The sequence below is a fragment of the Furipterus horrens genome, unplaced genomic scaffold (genome assembly GCF_987537825.1).
Source record: "Furipterus horrens unplaced genomic scaffold, mFurHor1.1.pri manual_scaffold_7, whole genome shotgun sequence".
Classification (NCBI taxonomy): Eukaryota; Metazoa; Chordata; class Mammalia; order Chiroptera; family Furipteridae; genus Furipterus; species Furipterus horrens.
The window spans coordinates 96219784-96235166 of NW_028327177.1; the positions used below are offsets into that span (position 1 = coordinate 96219784).

Genomic DNA, 15383 nt, shown 5'->3' on the forward strand with positions numbered 1-15383 from the left:
GCTGGAAGAGAGGGAAGGAAAGGTACAGCACTCCCTAAACATACTGCACAGAGAAGCCCTTCGCCCTGGGAACATTGTCACATTCAAGGACTCGGTGCCACACACGATGAGAAATGGGCCTACTCTATAAAAACAATGGCATTTCTCAGGTGAAAAGAAATCTGCATTATGAGGTCCCAGAGCTCAGCTGGTGGGCGAGTCCCCTGACTGGACTGCACCACCAACTCTTCCCAGCAGGGGGCTGTGTGGCCTCCCTGGCTGGACCTGCTTCCCCAGCCCTCACCAGCGGCCCCTCAGTCTCCCATCTGTGCCTGGGGATACTGCTCAGTGACTGCCAGGACTAAGGATAATGCTGGTCCACAACTAAAAAAAAATAATCACATCTATCCTGCTGAACAAGAGAAAAGAAATCAAGGAGGAGCTTACATCGCTGAGAATGTTGAAGGCCTCGTTCAGAGCTATATCCAGCATTCCAATTTCTTTGGCAACAAGTTTGTCCAGGTGCTCCCTGAAGTGCTGAAACAACAAAGCAGAGGATCCATTAGTGTCTGTCCTGTTATGCGAAACACCAACCTTGAACGAACAGGCAGGTGTATGCTAAGGCAAAAACAATGAATCTCAGACCCAAATGGTAAAAATTTTTTCTTCAAAATTTAAAAGATGAGACTTACTTAATATAAAATTCACCTTCCATATCCATTTTTTAGCTTTGGTTAGATTTTAGAGAAAAAGAAATTATTGAATTCTGGTGAAAAGCACTGAATTCATTTAAAATCCCTGCTTTCCTCTGAAGTTTCCTCTCCTGGTCACTTTTAGGACTCTGTGCATGCTCCTTCCACTGGGGACCCACTCTCCACTCATTCCCTCTCTCCCCTGCCAGGCTCTCCACCACGTACTTTTGGGACATCATTTTAAATATCACCCCCTTCCTGCCTGAGAAGCTTTCCCAGGCCACCCAACTTTGAGACTGGCTTAGAATGTTTACACCTTGGGACCCTGTGCTGTATCCCATGCTCAGACCTACCGGGCAGCACATTGCGCTCCAGGTGTGTAAGAGTCTGATTAGATTTTGTCCTCACTCAAGAGGTTGCTAAGACAGGGCCTGTCTGGTTGCCTACTCTGCCTCCCATGACTATCACATACATATCTGATATACAGAAAGTGCTCAGTAACCATTTCCAAAGAGCAAGGATAAAGACTGGAGCACATGAGAATTGGGAGACACAGGCTAGACATCAGAAGAGCTTCAGGAATAAGCAGAATGGGAACAAGCCTCTTGGGAAGCAGCCCCTAAGAACTCCTGGCTATGTCCATTCCACAGAAGCCCAGCATCACCTGGAGAGTAAAGTGGACAAAAGGAAGTAACTGGAACCCCACATGTTTCTGCTCCTAACAAGGAGGCAAGAACAAGTCCAGGCACATTGTCTAGGGACATGTTGAATGCATGCAATGTCCACTGACCCAAAGCCAGGTCAAGGCTGCCTGGCATTATTTTCTAATTGACCCAGTCTGGAACCATTTCTTTTCTGTTGAAAAGGAATCCATACCCTGTCTGTTGAGGGAACTAGCTGGAGAAGTCACCAGGAGGGAGAGGGGCAGGAAGGGTGGGATCATGGAAAACATTTGCTGGTGATTTCCTGGCCTAGGATTTTTTTTTTTTTCTCTCTCTCTCCCTTACCATTCTCTGGTACCCAGCAATGCTCCAACATGCCATCAGCATTCAGACACCAACACCCACTCATGATGCATGTGCCTTAGGACCCTGAAACTGATTACAGAGTCAGATCATAGATACCGATGCTAGGACCTATCTAATGGTTCAAAGATGCTTTTCTGCCTGGGCACTCTCGAGAAGCACCAGGGCCTTGGCTCATGGAGACAGGCTGTAGGCCTGCTGGCAGAACGGACTAGAGTTCTAGTGGGCTCCTCACAGTTATTCAGCTTTAATGACATCCATGCCTCACACGAATCAAGGCTGGCTTTAAAGTTGATCGTTCACCCTGGGGATAGTTATACCACCCACAAGACCCTCCCCTGGCCCACAGCAACCACATAGAGGAGCCCTGGTGATCAAAGCCTGCTTTGTGATGGGTTCTTAACAAATACCAGGTAACTGAATCCTCAAACAATTCTATAAGATTCCATCACCCCACCTTTCAAATGGAGAGATGGAGGCTCAGCACTGTGCCCAAATGCACACACCTCCTAGCTGCCTGGTCCAGGCTTCTTTCTAAGTCAGCTTCACCCACTCTGATTGTCCTTCTTTCCATGACACACCTGCTTTTTTTTGGAACCAAGCCCTGTACTTCTCCATTCTTCCTGCCTGATGTTCAAGGCCCAGCAGGACACTGAGCTCACGACAGGTCCTGCATGAGCACTCCTGAACAATGCTGTGCAGTTAAGTGAAGCTAAGGAAGCCCAGGGGTCCCGGCTGCGAGTGAGCCAGAGGGGATCAGAACAGACCAGTCTACCTTCACCAAGCACAACCACCCTGGGAAACCTGACTCGTGGGCAAGGGAACCACCATGAGGACTCGGGCTCAGCAAGTGTCATCCCACACATGCCCATCACGCTGCCAGCAGACAAGCTGGTCTTTAACCAACCCCAGGCTCACATGGCAGTGACTAGACCCTGCCCTGACAGATTCATTCTATCCATCTGATATCATTTCTGTCAACTGCATTTAATTGTGCTCAGTCACACAAGTTTATATAGTTTGTTTTTTTTTAAATAAGTCAGCAATCCCTTTTAATTTTTTTCTTTCAATCCATGGTAGCTGCAAGTCATGTGTAGAAAGATGTGTCAGGCAGTGGCTGCTTTTATTACTGGATACTTAAGGGTCAAATGTAAAAACATGTCATGGAACTCACTTTTATACTTGTGATTTTGTTTCTTCCTGGTACAGATCTGGTTCATATATTAGATCGGAAAAATATTTCCTCAGGTTAAGGGTTTCCAAATGACATCACAGAAGAGGAACTCTCTCTTTGTTTCTTTCCCTCCTCCCCCCCTCTCACTCAAACTCCCTTAGCTCCTACTCCATAACATGAAAAAAATCAGCTTCATCCTCCTGGCCTTCCAGCCTGCATTAAACGCTCAGCCTAACACTCCTTTTACACAAAACTGGGTCTTTTCTGCCACAAAAACATCTCCCACAATCAGCTTCCACTAACTTCTGCTCTGTCCACTATGGTAGCCATGAGCTACATGTAGCTGTTTACATTAAATTTCATTAAAATCACCTAAAATTAAAAACTCAGTTCCTCATCCTCATTAGCCACATTTCAAATGCTCAGTAGCCCCTGTCCGGTGGCTGCTGCACCAGACAGGGAAGGAGAAAGGGTGTTTCTCCATCATTGCATGCAGTTCTATTAGACAGTGCTGACCTACAGACACAAGGGCTTCCTCCTCACCACGCCACTGACCAAAGGTCAGTTGGAGGAAACTCTAAGGCTTTTACCCAGTAGAGACGTGTGTTTTTGCTTGTCCATCATCCATTCCCCTTCTTCTAATTTTCCTTCTCACCCACTGCTCAAATTTATATGATTTAGGTAAGGCTGACCTCTTGTTCCCTCCTTCCCAGATCAAGGGGTGGACCTACTTATCAGGCCAGCCCAATCTGTGAATTCCACCTCATCGACTATGGTCAGGTATAGAAAAGTGATGCAATCCCTGGATTTGTACTGATATGTGGGGAAGTAGACTCTCTACTGAGAGCCTGAGAGGTGAGGGCAGAAGCCTGGTGCTGCCCACAGCCATGGCACAGGAAGAGCTCACCTGAATAATGGTGACAGCCAAGGGGGACAGAGCCCACAATGGAGGAGGCAAGAGAGAATCATGAGAGCATGGCTTGAGTCCCTGGATCCAACCATGCTTAGCATTTGCAGGTAAGGGGGTCAACAGATTTGCTTCTTTGCCTGACCAGATTTAGCTGGATTTGGGCCCCTTAATGGAAAGGACCTTAATGACCAGGATTATTACAATGACCCTGATTGAGACAATGTCCCCCTGCAGCTCCCTCTGCATTATAATGTTCCTCCTCATCTCAGCTATGCCTGCTCTCCCCTTCACCACTGTCATTGCACTTAATGGTTTTCACACACTGTGTGAGGGGCTGTGCAATGGAGAGCAAGGCATTTTGTACCCAGCATGCTCTATGTGTGCTTGCATTGCCATGGCATGGAGGAATCTGCTAAAGATGTACCTAACCACATGCCTCCAAGGGTGGTGTCTGAAAAGGAATGAAGAAGCCTGGTTGACTGCCCTGCAGCCTCCTTATCAATACAGATTTCCTTTTTTCTACTCCCAGTGGTGGCTGCCCTAAGATTCAAAAATTGTTCTATTTAATGCAATCATATAATCATTATATATAAGCAATTGGTATATAGACCCCATGGACTCTGGGGAACAAAACAACAATTGAACTAGGATTCAGGAGACTGAGTCCTAGTTCTAGTTACACCATTTACCAACTATGAGACCTCAAGGCAAGTCGCTTTGGATCTCAGGCCCCAGTTTCACCCCTTGTGAAATGGGGATGGGAAAGCTCCCACACAGGGAGTGAGAGTGGCAATGCCTCCGGTCAGCAGGTAGGAGCAGGTGACCTGAATTCCAGTTCCCAATCTGCCACTCACCCTCTCTGTCAGCCTGGGTAAGATATTTCCTTCACCTGAGCCTTCATTTCCCTCTAATGTAAGGGGGTTGGGCTAACCTCTCCCTGATATTACAGGAAAAGAAAAGCCATCTGAAAGAACCATGATGGCAGAAAAAGGGGAGACTTTCAATATCATCTTCACTAAAAGAAATATTTGAAAAAAAAAAAAAAAAAACCTACACAATGTTCCCTATGCCATCTTCCTGGTTCACAACTTTACAATCTAATACACCTTGAAAAATGACTTACGTTGCCCTTGAAGGTCCAGGTTTTATTAAATGGAGAGAGACACATGGTTGATTTCACTGACACCAAGACCTGCGTGTCTTCCAGAGCCAGCACAGAGAACAGAAGGTTCAAGGTTGCCCGAGCCAGGAAGACACTCCTCAACAACTGTGTGCCAGAAGGTGGCCAGTTTTCATTATTTTTCTAAATTAAAATAAACAATTTATTGGAAGTGGTGACAGTTCCATTTCATTATTAAACTTCAATAAAGGAGGAGGAGGGTGGCTTTTTATCTTTGCTTCAGGCACTCATGCAGCATATGCCGCTGCCCGGGAAAAGGCCTCGCTTCCAAAGCAATTAAGGCAGCTTAATGCCTGGGGAGGTGAACCAACCTGAGCACCACGGCTTCCTGTGCACGGGCGCCAGCAGGCACAGCGAGGCCGCTTATCTCTGTGAAACATGCACAACAACCAGGCCAGCGGGGTCCTGCTGAAATAACCCTCTCCCTCCACCAGCATTTGATTCAGTTGAATCAACAGTGATAACTCTCTCTGTGCTAACAGCAATCATGTTTTTTCCTGTCCATATAATTATAATAAATGCTTGAGTCCCCCCAATTAAGAGCAGGGGATGAACATGAAAGTGAACATCAGGAGACAAAACCACCACCGTCCACAGAGCCCTTGAGAACCCAGTGGTCCTTGCTGGGGATGTTTGAGGAGGAGGCTAACAACCCCTTATCAGGGATGCTCATCAAGTCACTCCTGTTCAGCAGACCTGAATCTTGTGCACATTAGGTATGGACGATGGTCACTGCAACACCTCAGCCCTGGGAAGTCTTTCAGAAGTTCTCACCCCAAGTCCCCCCATGGCTGCCAAGGCTGACTCAATGACAACTGCAGGACAGGCACGGCCTGCTTTTCCTGCCTTACTTCACTTGATACTAACATCCATGAAAGAAAGGTACTATTATTATGTTCCTATTTTACATAGAAGCAAATGGAGAGTCAAAATAGTGAAATATTTGTCCAAGATGTCAGTTCAAGTATGAGAAAGGTGAGTTTCAAAGTGCCAAGTCCCATAGCTTAACCCCTCCCAACACCCAGGCACAGCTCTCAAGGTTCCTGACAGAGTCCAGCATTCAGGGCCACAGAGTCTGTTGGATCACATGCAAAGTCACCATCCCACTCAGAGCTGGCTCCATGGCATGTGACCTATGCAACTGCACGGGGCCCCATGTAAGAAGGTCCCTGTGCTGGTTTAATGTTTTGCTGTCACTGTACTGGAATTCTTAATAACTTTACTTCTGAATTTGTGATTTGTAAATGAAGTCCAAAGGAACAAGAGCATGCACGTGAACAAAGGAGGTATGGGAAGTCTGCTGTTCCTATCCTGGCGTTTATCAGTGCAGGTGTGCATCAGACATACTTGACTTCATTGGGTTCCTTTGCACTGTGGCTGTTGGTGGCAAACTCAAATGAAGAAGCTACGGGTGAATGAACCCTGTCGAGGCGCTCCAGTTTTCAGCTCTGTCAGTAACACATGTGGTACCACTTCCTTGCTCCTGAAACAGGAATACTGCTCATGCCAGTTCAATCAATGTCCCAAAGATCATGTCCATCTCAGTCTGATGTCAAATTCCTCATTGAAATTTCCAAATAAACCTTTAAAAATCCATGATCAGTCCCATTGCCACTGAGCACCAAACCCAAACTGCAGAAACCCATTTGTCAGAGACTCAAGGGGCCCCCACGCCTGTCTTCTGACATGACTGGGATATTAGACCACAAAATAATTTAGTATAAATATGGACTCTTTGTCCTGACATAATTCCTCCTGGGCAATACCTGCCCAACCCCAACCCTGGGATGATTCGCCCAGGTTCCGGTGCTGTCTGAGAAATCCCTTGGCCGATTTTTTTTTTTTTTTTTTTTTTTTTTTAATTCTGGACAGAGAAGAAAGGAGAGAGAGAGAGAGACACATCAATGTGAGAGAAATGATGACTGGCTGCCTCCCATACACACCCCAAATGGGGACCAAACCTGCAACCTAGGCATGTGCCCTAACCAGGGATCAAACCTACAACCTTTCAGTTTATGGGATGATGCGTCAACCAACTGAGCCACACCAGCCAGGGCCCCTCACTGAATTTTACAGCATGTTCAGGCACATACAATAGTGACCTAGGACAATTCCTAGTCAATACATTTGTCAAGAAAGGCATTCATCTTGTCACATTGCCACCTCAAAACCTGGGCTCCAGAGAATCAGACTCTCATTTGATTCCAGGGGGAAAGCAGACAGTGACATGGTGTTTCTCAAACATGAAAACAGAATGTCCCAAGAAAGCTGGTATTAAAGAGGCAGGCCCAGATGTTTGCAATTTAGAGGAGAAAGTACAGACATTGGTCAAACCTTGTCTGAGCCAGTCCCAGTTTCTCCTTCATGTCGTCTATAACAAATTGAAGTGTCTGAGGGTAGCAGCTGTTTAATGCTAATGCCAAATTAGAGACAAGATGGATCTTTTGGACGCAAACAATGAATGTTATTTCATACCAGGTAGTCAGATTAGCTACAAGTTCATTTCCACAGCAAGAACACTAAGTATGCCGTGTAAGGCAATGGTAATGAGCTGGGGATTGGCAAGTCTCTGCAATTGGGAAATATCTACAGTGGAACAGGAGCCTTCACCAAAGCCGGCCACAGAGGGCAAGGGTGGATCCAGGGGGGCTCACTGCCATTTTGTATTAGCTCATCATCCTCCCTGTCCAGTGTCTGAGGGAGCCAGTTCTATGAACCTCTGAGAGACTGAGGAAAGCCACAGCCCAAATGCTACGGAAGCACCTGCTTTGTGTCTCAGCTGGGCGTGAGGGCTGGTGTGCAAGCAGTAGGCCTCACCCTTCACGTCTTTCTGACAATTCCCAAGGTCCAAGTTCATCTTTTATAAACTTATGAAAACCTTGATTTGATTCCAATTTGTTTCTTGTAAAAAGAACGGCTTCATCAGCTGCAGTGTGAGAGAGCAGACAGAAGTCAGTTTCAGTTTACTCCAAATGAAGTGCCAAGCTCTGTGGACGCTTCAGCTCTGAAGAGATGTGTAGTTATAGTTGGCACCCGGGCTAAGGGTAATGCGGGGCTCGTGCCACCCCTCACAGTTAGGCTGACAGTCCTTTACACCAACAGCACAGCTACAGTGCAGTCTGGAAAGTGCGGGGTGCTGAGGACACACCCTTGGAGTCACGGTCCAGGGAGTGATGATGGGTGTGCCATGATCTGCCCCATGCTCACCCATTCAGAGACAGCCACCTTCATTCTGGGACAAGTTGGCAGAGAGGTGTGACCCGTGATACAACAAAAGCAGAGCTTTTCTGTATGATCGCTTAGAAGATTCATAAATTGATAGATTTATAAAACTTGTATTTAATTAAGATGTATTTATTTCAAATATATATCTGCCTGTCTGCCTACTTACCTACATATGTGCATAAGAAGCCACCACCTGACACTCATTCCCACACTACACCAGGGTTGGGCTCTGACCCAGAGAACGCAGCAGAGCTGATGGCACATGACTTGCAAGATGAGGTGGGGAATGATGCTGTGGCTTCACCCACAGTTGCTCTCCTGGTCTCTGTTGGATAATTCACACTGTGGGAAGCCAACTGCCTCATGGAGCACAGTCCTGTGGAAGTGCCCATGTCATGAGAAATTGAAGCTCCCAACCAACAGCTGCCAAGGAACTGAGCTCTCTTGCCAACAGCCGCATGAATGAGCTCAGCAGATCTTCCACCCTAGACAAGACTTTGGATGACTGCAACCCTCAGCCAACATCCTCAGTGAAACCTCATGAAAGACCCTGAGCCAGCACCACCCAGCTAAGCCACTCCTAGATCTCTCACCCTTGGAAACTGTGTGAGATGATAAATGTTTGTTGCAATAAGCTATTAAATTGGGGAAACTTTTGTCACGCAACAATACTTAATTAATATACCTTCACCCAGAATATCTTGAAGCACATCCCAGACATCATATTATTTCACCTGTGACTATGATAATATAACATGTCTCTGAAAGATAAAGACTTTTAAAAACAAATGCACAATACATTCTTCACATTGTGTCAATCACAGTCACACAGTTTGAATCAGGATTCAAATAAGGTCCATACGGTGTGACTGGTTGAGGATTTGCTCAAGTCTCTCACTCCAGAGTTCCTTCTCCATTATTTTACTTAAAATTTTCTATTGAAGAAACAAAGTTGTTTGTCATGAAGAATGTCCCAGAATCTGAATTTTGCTGATTGCACGTCTTAGGTGAAATTTAACATGTTCCTCTGTCCCCTACATTTTAGTAAATTGATCAGATTCTAGCTTGTTCAGATTCAGGTGTGAGTGCTTATCATGCATGTATGTAAGCAAGCAGGCAGGCAGGTATATACTGGGCATTTACTTCATTGGTGCTGCTGTTAACTTCCTTCAGACCAATATCTGATCATCTCCTGTGATCCTGCCAGCCACGGATCCTCAATGCCTAGGTCCATTAATCCATTAGGAATGCCATATTAATTCTATCATCCCTATTTATTAGATAAAAATTCCTGGAAACTTCTAGAAATGGGAGTTTCTCTTCTTACAGTATGCAGTTACCTGAGGAACCATTTGTAGACGAAAGTTGGATAAATGCTTAATGCCCTCTGTTTACTATGTTTAAAAAAAAGATTGGCCCAAAGGTACCCAATGAGGAGCTCTCTCTCTTTTTTAGCATTATCATGAACAATTTTCCTGCTCCATTTTTTAGTATCAGCATAGACTGTAGCACATATTTTGTATTTCAATCTGATGCTAATGTTTGGCAAGTCAGAGCCTCTTCTCTTCAGGTTTCTACCCAAGTCCTTTTACAACAGTCAACAGCTGCCGTCACCACAGGCACAATGTTCCAGGCTCATCTGGTGCATTTTCCACTCCTGACCTAAAATTGGCCATTTTGCCAAGAGTCCAATAAAACCCTCAATCTTCACTACTCACACTCTGCAGCCTCTGTGTTTTCCTTGGGTACACACCTGGGAAATGAGAGGGAAGGAGGAACAGAAGAAGGAACAAAAGGGGGACAATGGAAGGGGCAGAGAAGTAAACAGTAGCCTAAGAAGCTCGTAAGGGACATAAAATGTGGTGGGAATTATATTCCAATTATGTGATGGACAAAGTGACAAGGAAGTAAGGTAATCACTAGACATGGGTCAGGAATTTACTTCAAGAACAGGAAACATGGTAAAAGATAGAAAGGCTGAAATTAGAAAACGTTTGGTGGAAGAGGCAGGAGGTGTGTGCTCTACTAAGTCATGCTCTGTGCTGGGCCAGGACCACAATGAGCAGTCAAATTCCATCACTTGTGGTGGGGTGGGGCACTCCAGGGGCATCCATTTGATCCAATCCCCATCTGTGTTGTATGAACTCAAATCTGACTATATTAACCCCACATCTTCACTATCATGGTCTCTCATTCCTTTTTGCATGGTGCGTATTTATCCCAATATCCTCAGCCTGCTGGTTTGTATTCATTCATTAAGTCACCAAATATTAAGAATCAATCAAATGTCACATACTGTACTAAATCAATAGAGCAAAAGTAAATCTGGTGTCTGCCCACAGAGTTCACATACCAGTGGGGGCAGACAGGCAATTATCAATAAGCACACAGATACAAGCAAGGGTGACAAGTGCCATCAAGGAAAATCTCATGGTACTTCAGCAGCACACAACACAAATGCCAAGGAGGGCCCAGAAATTAAGTAGGCAGAGGCAAGAGGGACATGAGAATTGCAGAGAAATCACATGTGCCAAGGCCCTGTGGCAGGAGGAAACAGAGCACACATAAATGACTTGATTAAGGTCACTGAGACCAGAGCACAGAGGGAAAAGGAACATGGTGCACCATGGACCTGGAGAACTAAGAGGATACCAGATGTGGCATTAACTTGGCCACATTGAGGGCTTGTGTTCAATAAAATGACTAGCTAAAATGATTGTCTAAAGATCAAAAAGACTCGGAGCTAAGATGAAATGACAGGTTGCAGGGTTCATTACACAGGACAGAAAGCCCTTCTCAAGGGCAGCAGGTGGGGCATGGGCCTCCAGAACAGAGTGACAAAGGCCTGGGGTCATTCACACATTGTAAAACAGGAAATCAATAGATAGATTTTTGACCACAGGACATGAAATCAACAGAGAGTTTTGTGGACAACACACATACTCCCAGTCCAGAAAAATTAAGATTCAATCACTGGCAAGGTGAACAAAACAGCAGAAGAAATTTCTCCAACAAGGGATTTTATGACATATGAATAAAGGGAAAAAAATTTAAATTACTATCATAGTAAAAATAAAAATAAATCTCTTTTCAATACTCAAGTTGTTTTGGTGAAGGAAAAATGCCTCCTTATAAATGTGCAGTGAGCCTGACAAGTGAAAATGCAAATTAATAAACAGAATGTATATTGTGAAAGGTCTTATGACTCCAAGGTCTTATGACTGCGTGTGTACAGTTTAGTGATGTTTCTTACTCATACCCACCTGTGCAGGTTCCACGGCTGCTCTTCCTCATGCCCAGTCTTGGAGGCAGTCTACATTCACAGTGCTTCACTGAGACACTCGCTTTGCTCCCAGCCCCAGGGGACTCAAGGGCCCCTCTTCAACACATACACTGCCAGTCTGAAGAAGGCAGGGATTGCTCTCCAGTCATACCTGCTGCTATGGTGCCAGTCATTTCGGCTGGTTCTGAGGTGGTGATCAGCCACTAGGGCTCCTCAAACTAATAAGCTGGCCTTTGCCTGCCCACCTCTGGCCATACTCCCCAATTGTTAGGGAATCTTCCCAGAGCCCTGGGGCGATCTGCTTCTCAGCCTGGTAGGTAGTAGGTTCCATGAGTTTAATTAACACATTTCTATTCACTTCTAATTGAAATGAAAGAAACTTTAGAAAGAAAATCATTAGTCTCATCATGCAGAGAAAAATAACAAAATATGCTAATCATCTGACATCTGGAAGATGTTCCTTATAAATCTAATAAAAGCAGGAGCCAGTGTAAGTCCCCTGTGTGGGTTGCAGATCCTCCCTGAGAACTCCCTGCCCTCTGACTTCACCTTCACCATCTATGTGGCATTTTCCTTTGTTGCTCGGGATCTTCAGGCTACTTCTGATTCCAGGCGGGCTATGATTATGAGTCACTGGAACAATGATTAATGTGATGGCAATAAAGGGAGAGTCCAGTAGAGAGTTTCCTGAACAAATCTAGAGGAAAAAGGCCTTGTAGCCTACCTAGGGTACCTAGGTCACAGGTACCCTGACCAGAAGAAATTCTCCTTTACCAGGAGGCACTTTGTGGAAATCACCTTCTCAGTGCTGCTGATGGTCCAGCTGTGAGTGCCACTTCACTCCCTACAGGGCCCTAAGAAGAGCAGAGCAAGGAGAAGGGGGCCAAGTCTGGGATGGGACAGTGAGGGCATCAGCACAATTTCTTCAAACCTCATCTTTGTAATGTAGTCCTTCCTGGATTCATTGAACAAAGAAAATACCACATGATTTAAATATGGATGTCCACAGTAGGCACCATCTTTATTTTTTTCAATCTTTTCCCTTTTCATACTGCTAAAATCTGAATGTCATGTTCAAGGGAGCACCATGGATGAAATACTGCCTTCCCTGAAGTGCTAATTCTTGTCCAAATTTGCAGAGATTCTTTTGTGCACTCTGTCCCCTTTCTGGTACCAAGGCAGAAAAGAGACTGAAAACCCATGTGCCCCAGGCCTCAGTATTCCCTGTTCCTAGTTTTATGGATACTTCTCATTTGAGCACAAGAGCAGACATACTAAATTAACAGAATAGCCCCTTCTGGTCAGCATTTTAGAAGAAAAATGACTTCACTGCTGAATGATTCGAGTCTAAGTGGCATCCTGAGAATCTTGAGAACAAAGACAAAAGACCACCAGGCTAAGGGGATGCTGTCTATGAGGGAAGTCATTGCCAGCCTGAGTCCTTGAATTGGGACATAAAATGACATGCAGAGAATTTAGAGAGTCTTTTAAAATATGCTTAGCAAAGATCTTTCACCTAACTTCCTGGAACAGAAATAAAATCTGAGAAATGATCAACAATTAGAACTGTCATATAACTAAACCCCAGCTCAACTCTGTGCAATGCCCATCCATGGATGCCATGCACAGAATACAATTTTAACACATATTCAAAACAGCATGGCTGTGTTCAAATTTTGCTCAGACCCAGTCATGACTTTGAGGGAAAACTCTCAAAGGTTATTGATGTGGGAGATTTGGCTGAGCCACTCAGTCAGGACCCAGATATAAGCCTCACTTGCATATTCTTCCCTGTGTTCTAGGACAAGACTGGGATGTGTATCTTGACCACATACTTGCAAAGAGGGTAGTGCTGCTTTTTGGTGAAGGAGAAACTACGAAAGCTATGCATTAGAGAAGGGGTGTTTGAAAAGAATATCCAACATAAGAGCCCTGGAAAACTCTGTAGTCAAGAAGCCAGAAAGAGTAATATCTAGTCTCTCAAATGCAGTGGTTTGCAAACAAACCTGCCTTAGTTTATCACCCAGCCCTTAATGAATCAAAATCTTAAGGTGAGTAGGGAATGGAGACCGGCCTTTTGAAAAATATTATGTGATTCCACTAGGTGCTGCTGACTAAAATCTGCTGCTTTAAATAACATAAGATTAAAATGAGCAGCTTATACTGAAAAACAAAAATAAAAAGCAATAAAGTAAAAGGTAGGGCATTCATTACCATAGTTGTCGAATACTTCTAACAACTATTATGGGTTAAATTGTGTCTTCCAAAAATATATATTGAAGTCCTAACCTCTGGTACCTTATTTGGAAATAGGGGCATTGCTGATATAATTGGGTAAGATGAGTCCATTAGGATGGGCCCCCTAATCCAGTACAATTGGTGTCCTTATATGAGACACACACACACAGGGAGAAGATGTCCTTGTGAAGACAGCAGCAGAGACTGTAATGATGCAGCTACAGGCCTGGGAACTGCAAGATGGCCAGTAACTCCAGAAACTAGAGGAGGCAAGGAAGGCATCTCCCTTGCAGGCTTCAAAGGAAGCATGTCCCTTTTGACACCTTGATTTTGGATCTCTAGCCTCTAGAACTGAGACAATAAATTTCTGTTGTTTTAAGCCATCCAGTTTGTGATATTTCGTTAGGGCATCCCTAGCAAACTAACACAATAGCATTTCCCACACAGTTACTTGCTAAACTTACTTGCTTAAATGGTTTTCCTAGAAGTTTGAAAACACTGCAAAATGAACTATCAAATTCTTTTTAGAGAATCCCAATGCATGTGAGCATCTTAGAAGGCTCTGAGAAGTCCTGCAGCAAAGAACCTTATTTAAATTTGATTAATCTGTCAGCTTACCTCCTCCTTGCTCCCCACCAAGACTTCTACAACATCTTGTCATGGAACTACTGCTTCCTCAAATATATTTTTGAGAAACACTGGTTTGGCTAATAGAAGAGAAGTACTTGCTCTTTCTAAGGAACATGATTGGAAGCTAGATTTCAATTGACACTCTTGTCACTTGATATGCAAGCAGCACTTAATATTTTTCTAATATTTTTCAGATCCTATATGGTTTATCTTCTGTATGTGTTTGCTATGTCTGTGTGATATTGTGATTTATAATAAATACATATTTGATTTTCATCCGTCCTCATTTCTAGCACGGATCTTCCAAAACACTTGAGATGCTCTAAGTGATAAGAGCTGCAAAGTGAAAGGAGTATCTTTTTGTTATTTATATATCGAGTCCCTTCCCACCACACCTGAGTTTATGATAATGAGTTTTGGAAAGCTCTAAATGATGTGGGCTGGTTGCCAAAGGAACCAGCCAAGATGAGAGGGTTGAAACTTCTGCCCCTACCCAAGACCTAGGAAGGCAGAGGCCTGGAGATTGAGCTCAATCATCAGTGGTCAATGATTTAATCAATGATTCCTACTTAATAAATCCTCCATAAAAACGCAAAAGGACAGGATGTGGAGAGCTTCCAAGTTGGTGAACATAGGGAGGTGCTGGAGGGTGGCGAACTCAGAGAACTGTTTCTCTGAGTTCTGTAAGCCACTCTAGCAAACTAATCAGATCTGAAGAGGGGATCATGGATCTTTTTCTTTTTCTTTTTTTTATTTCTGATGTTTATCCAACCCCTCAGAAGCATGGGTGACAGCCTTGATTTGAAATCGATGCCTGAAGAGGGTGGGAGAATAGGCTTATGGGACTGAGTCCTTAAACCTGTGGGATCTAATACTTTCTGAAGGTGGACAGTATCAGAAGTCTGGAGGATAGCTGAGAATTGTAGAATTGCTTGGTGGTGTTGGAAAAACACACATGTGGGAGGCTGCTATAACAAGATATCACACTCTTTGTGGCTTCAATAACAAAAATTTATTTTCTCACAGTTGTGGAGGTTGGAGACCCAA

The 15383-nt window shown here is 44.4% G+C and overlaps 1 protein-coding gene across 1 annotated transcript in view; it reads right to left on the minus strand.

Annotated features, from left to right (window-relative positions):
• The window catches only part of CACNA2D3 (calcium voltage-gated channel auxiliary subunit alpha2delta 3), a 931470-nt gene that overhangs the window by 415543 nt on the left and 500544 nt on the right, over positions 1–15383 (minus strand). The window contains exon 10 of the mRNA XM_090284008.1: positions 427–516. Coding sequence (XP_090140134.1) covers positions 427–516 — 90 coding nt within the window. The remainder of the gene's footprint in view (positions 1–426; positions 517–15383) is intronic.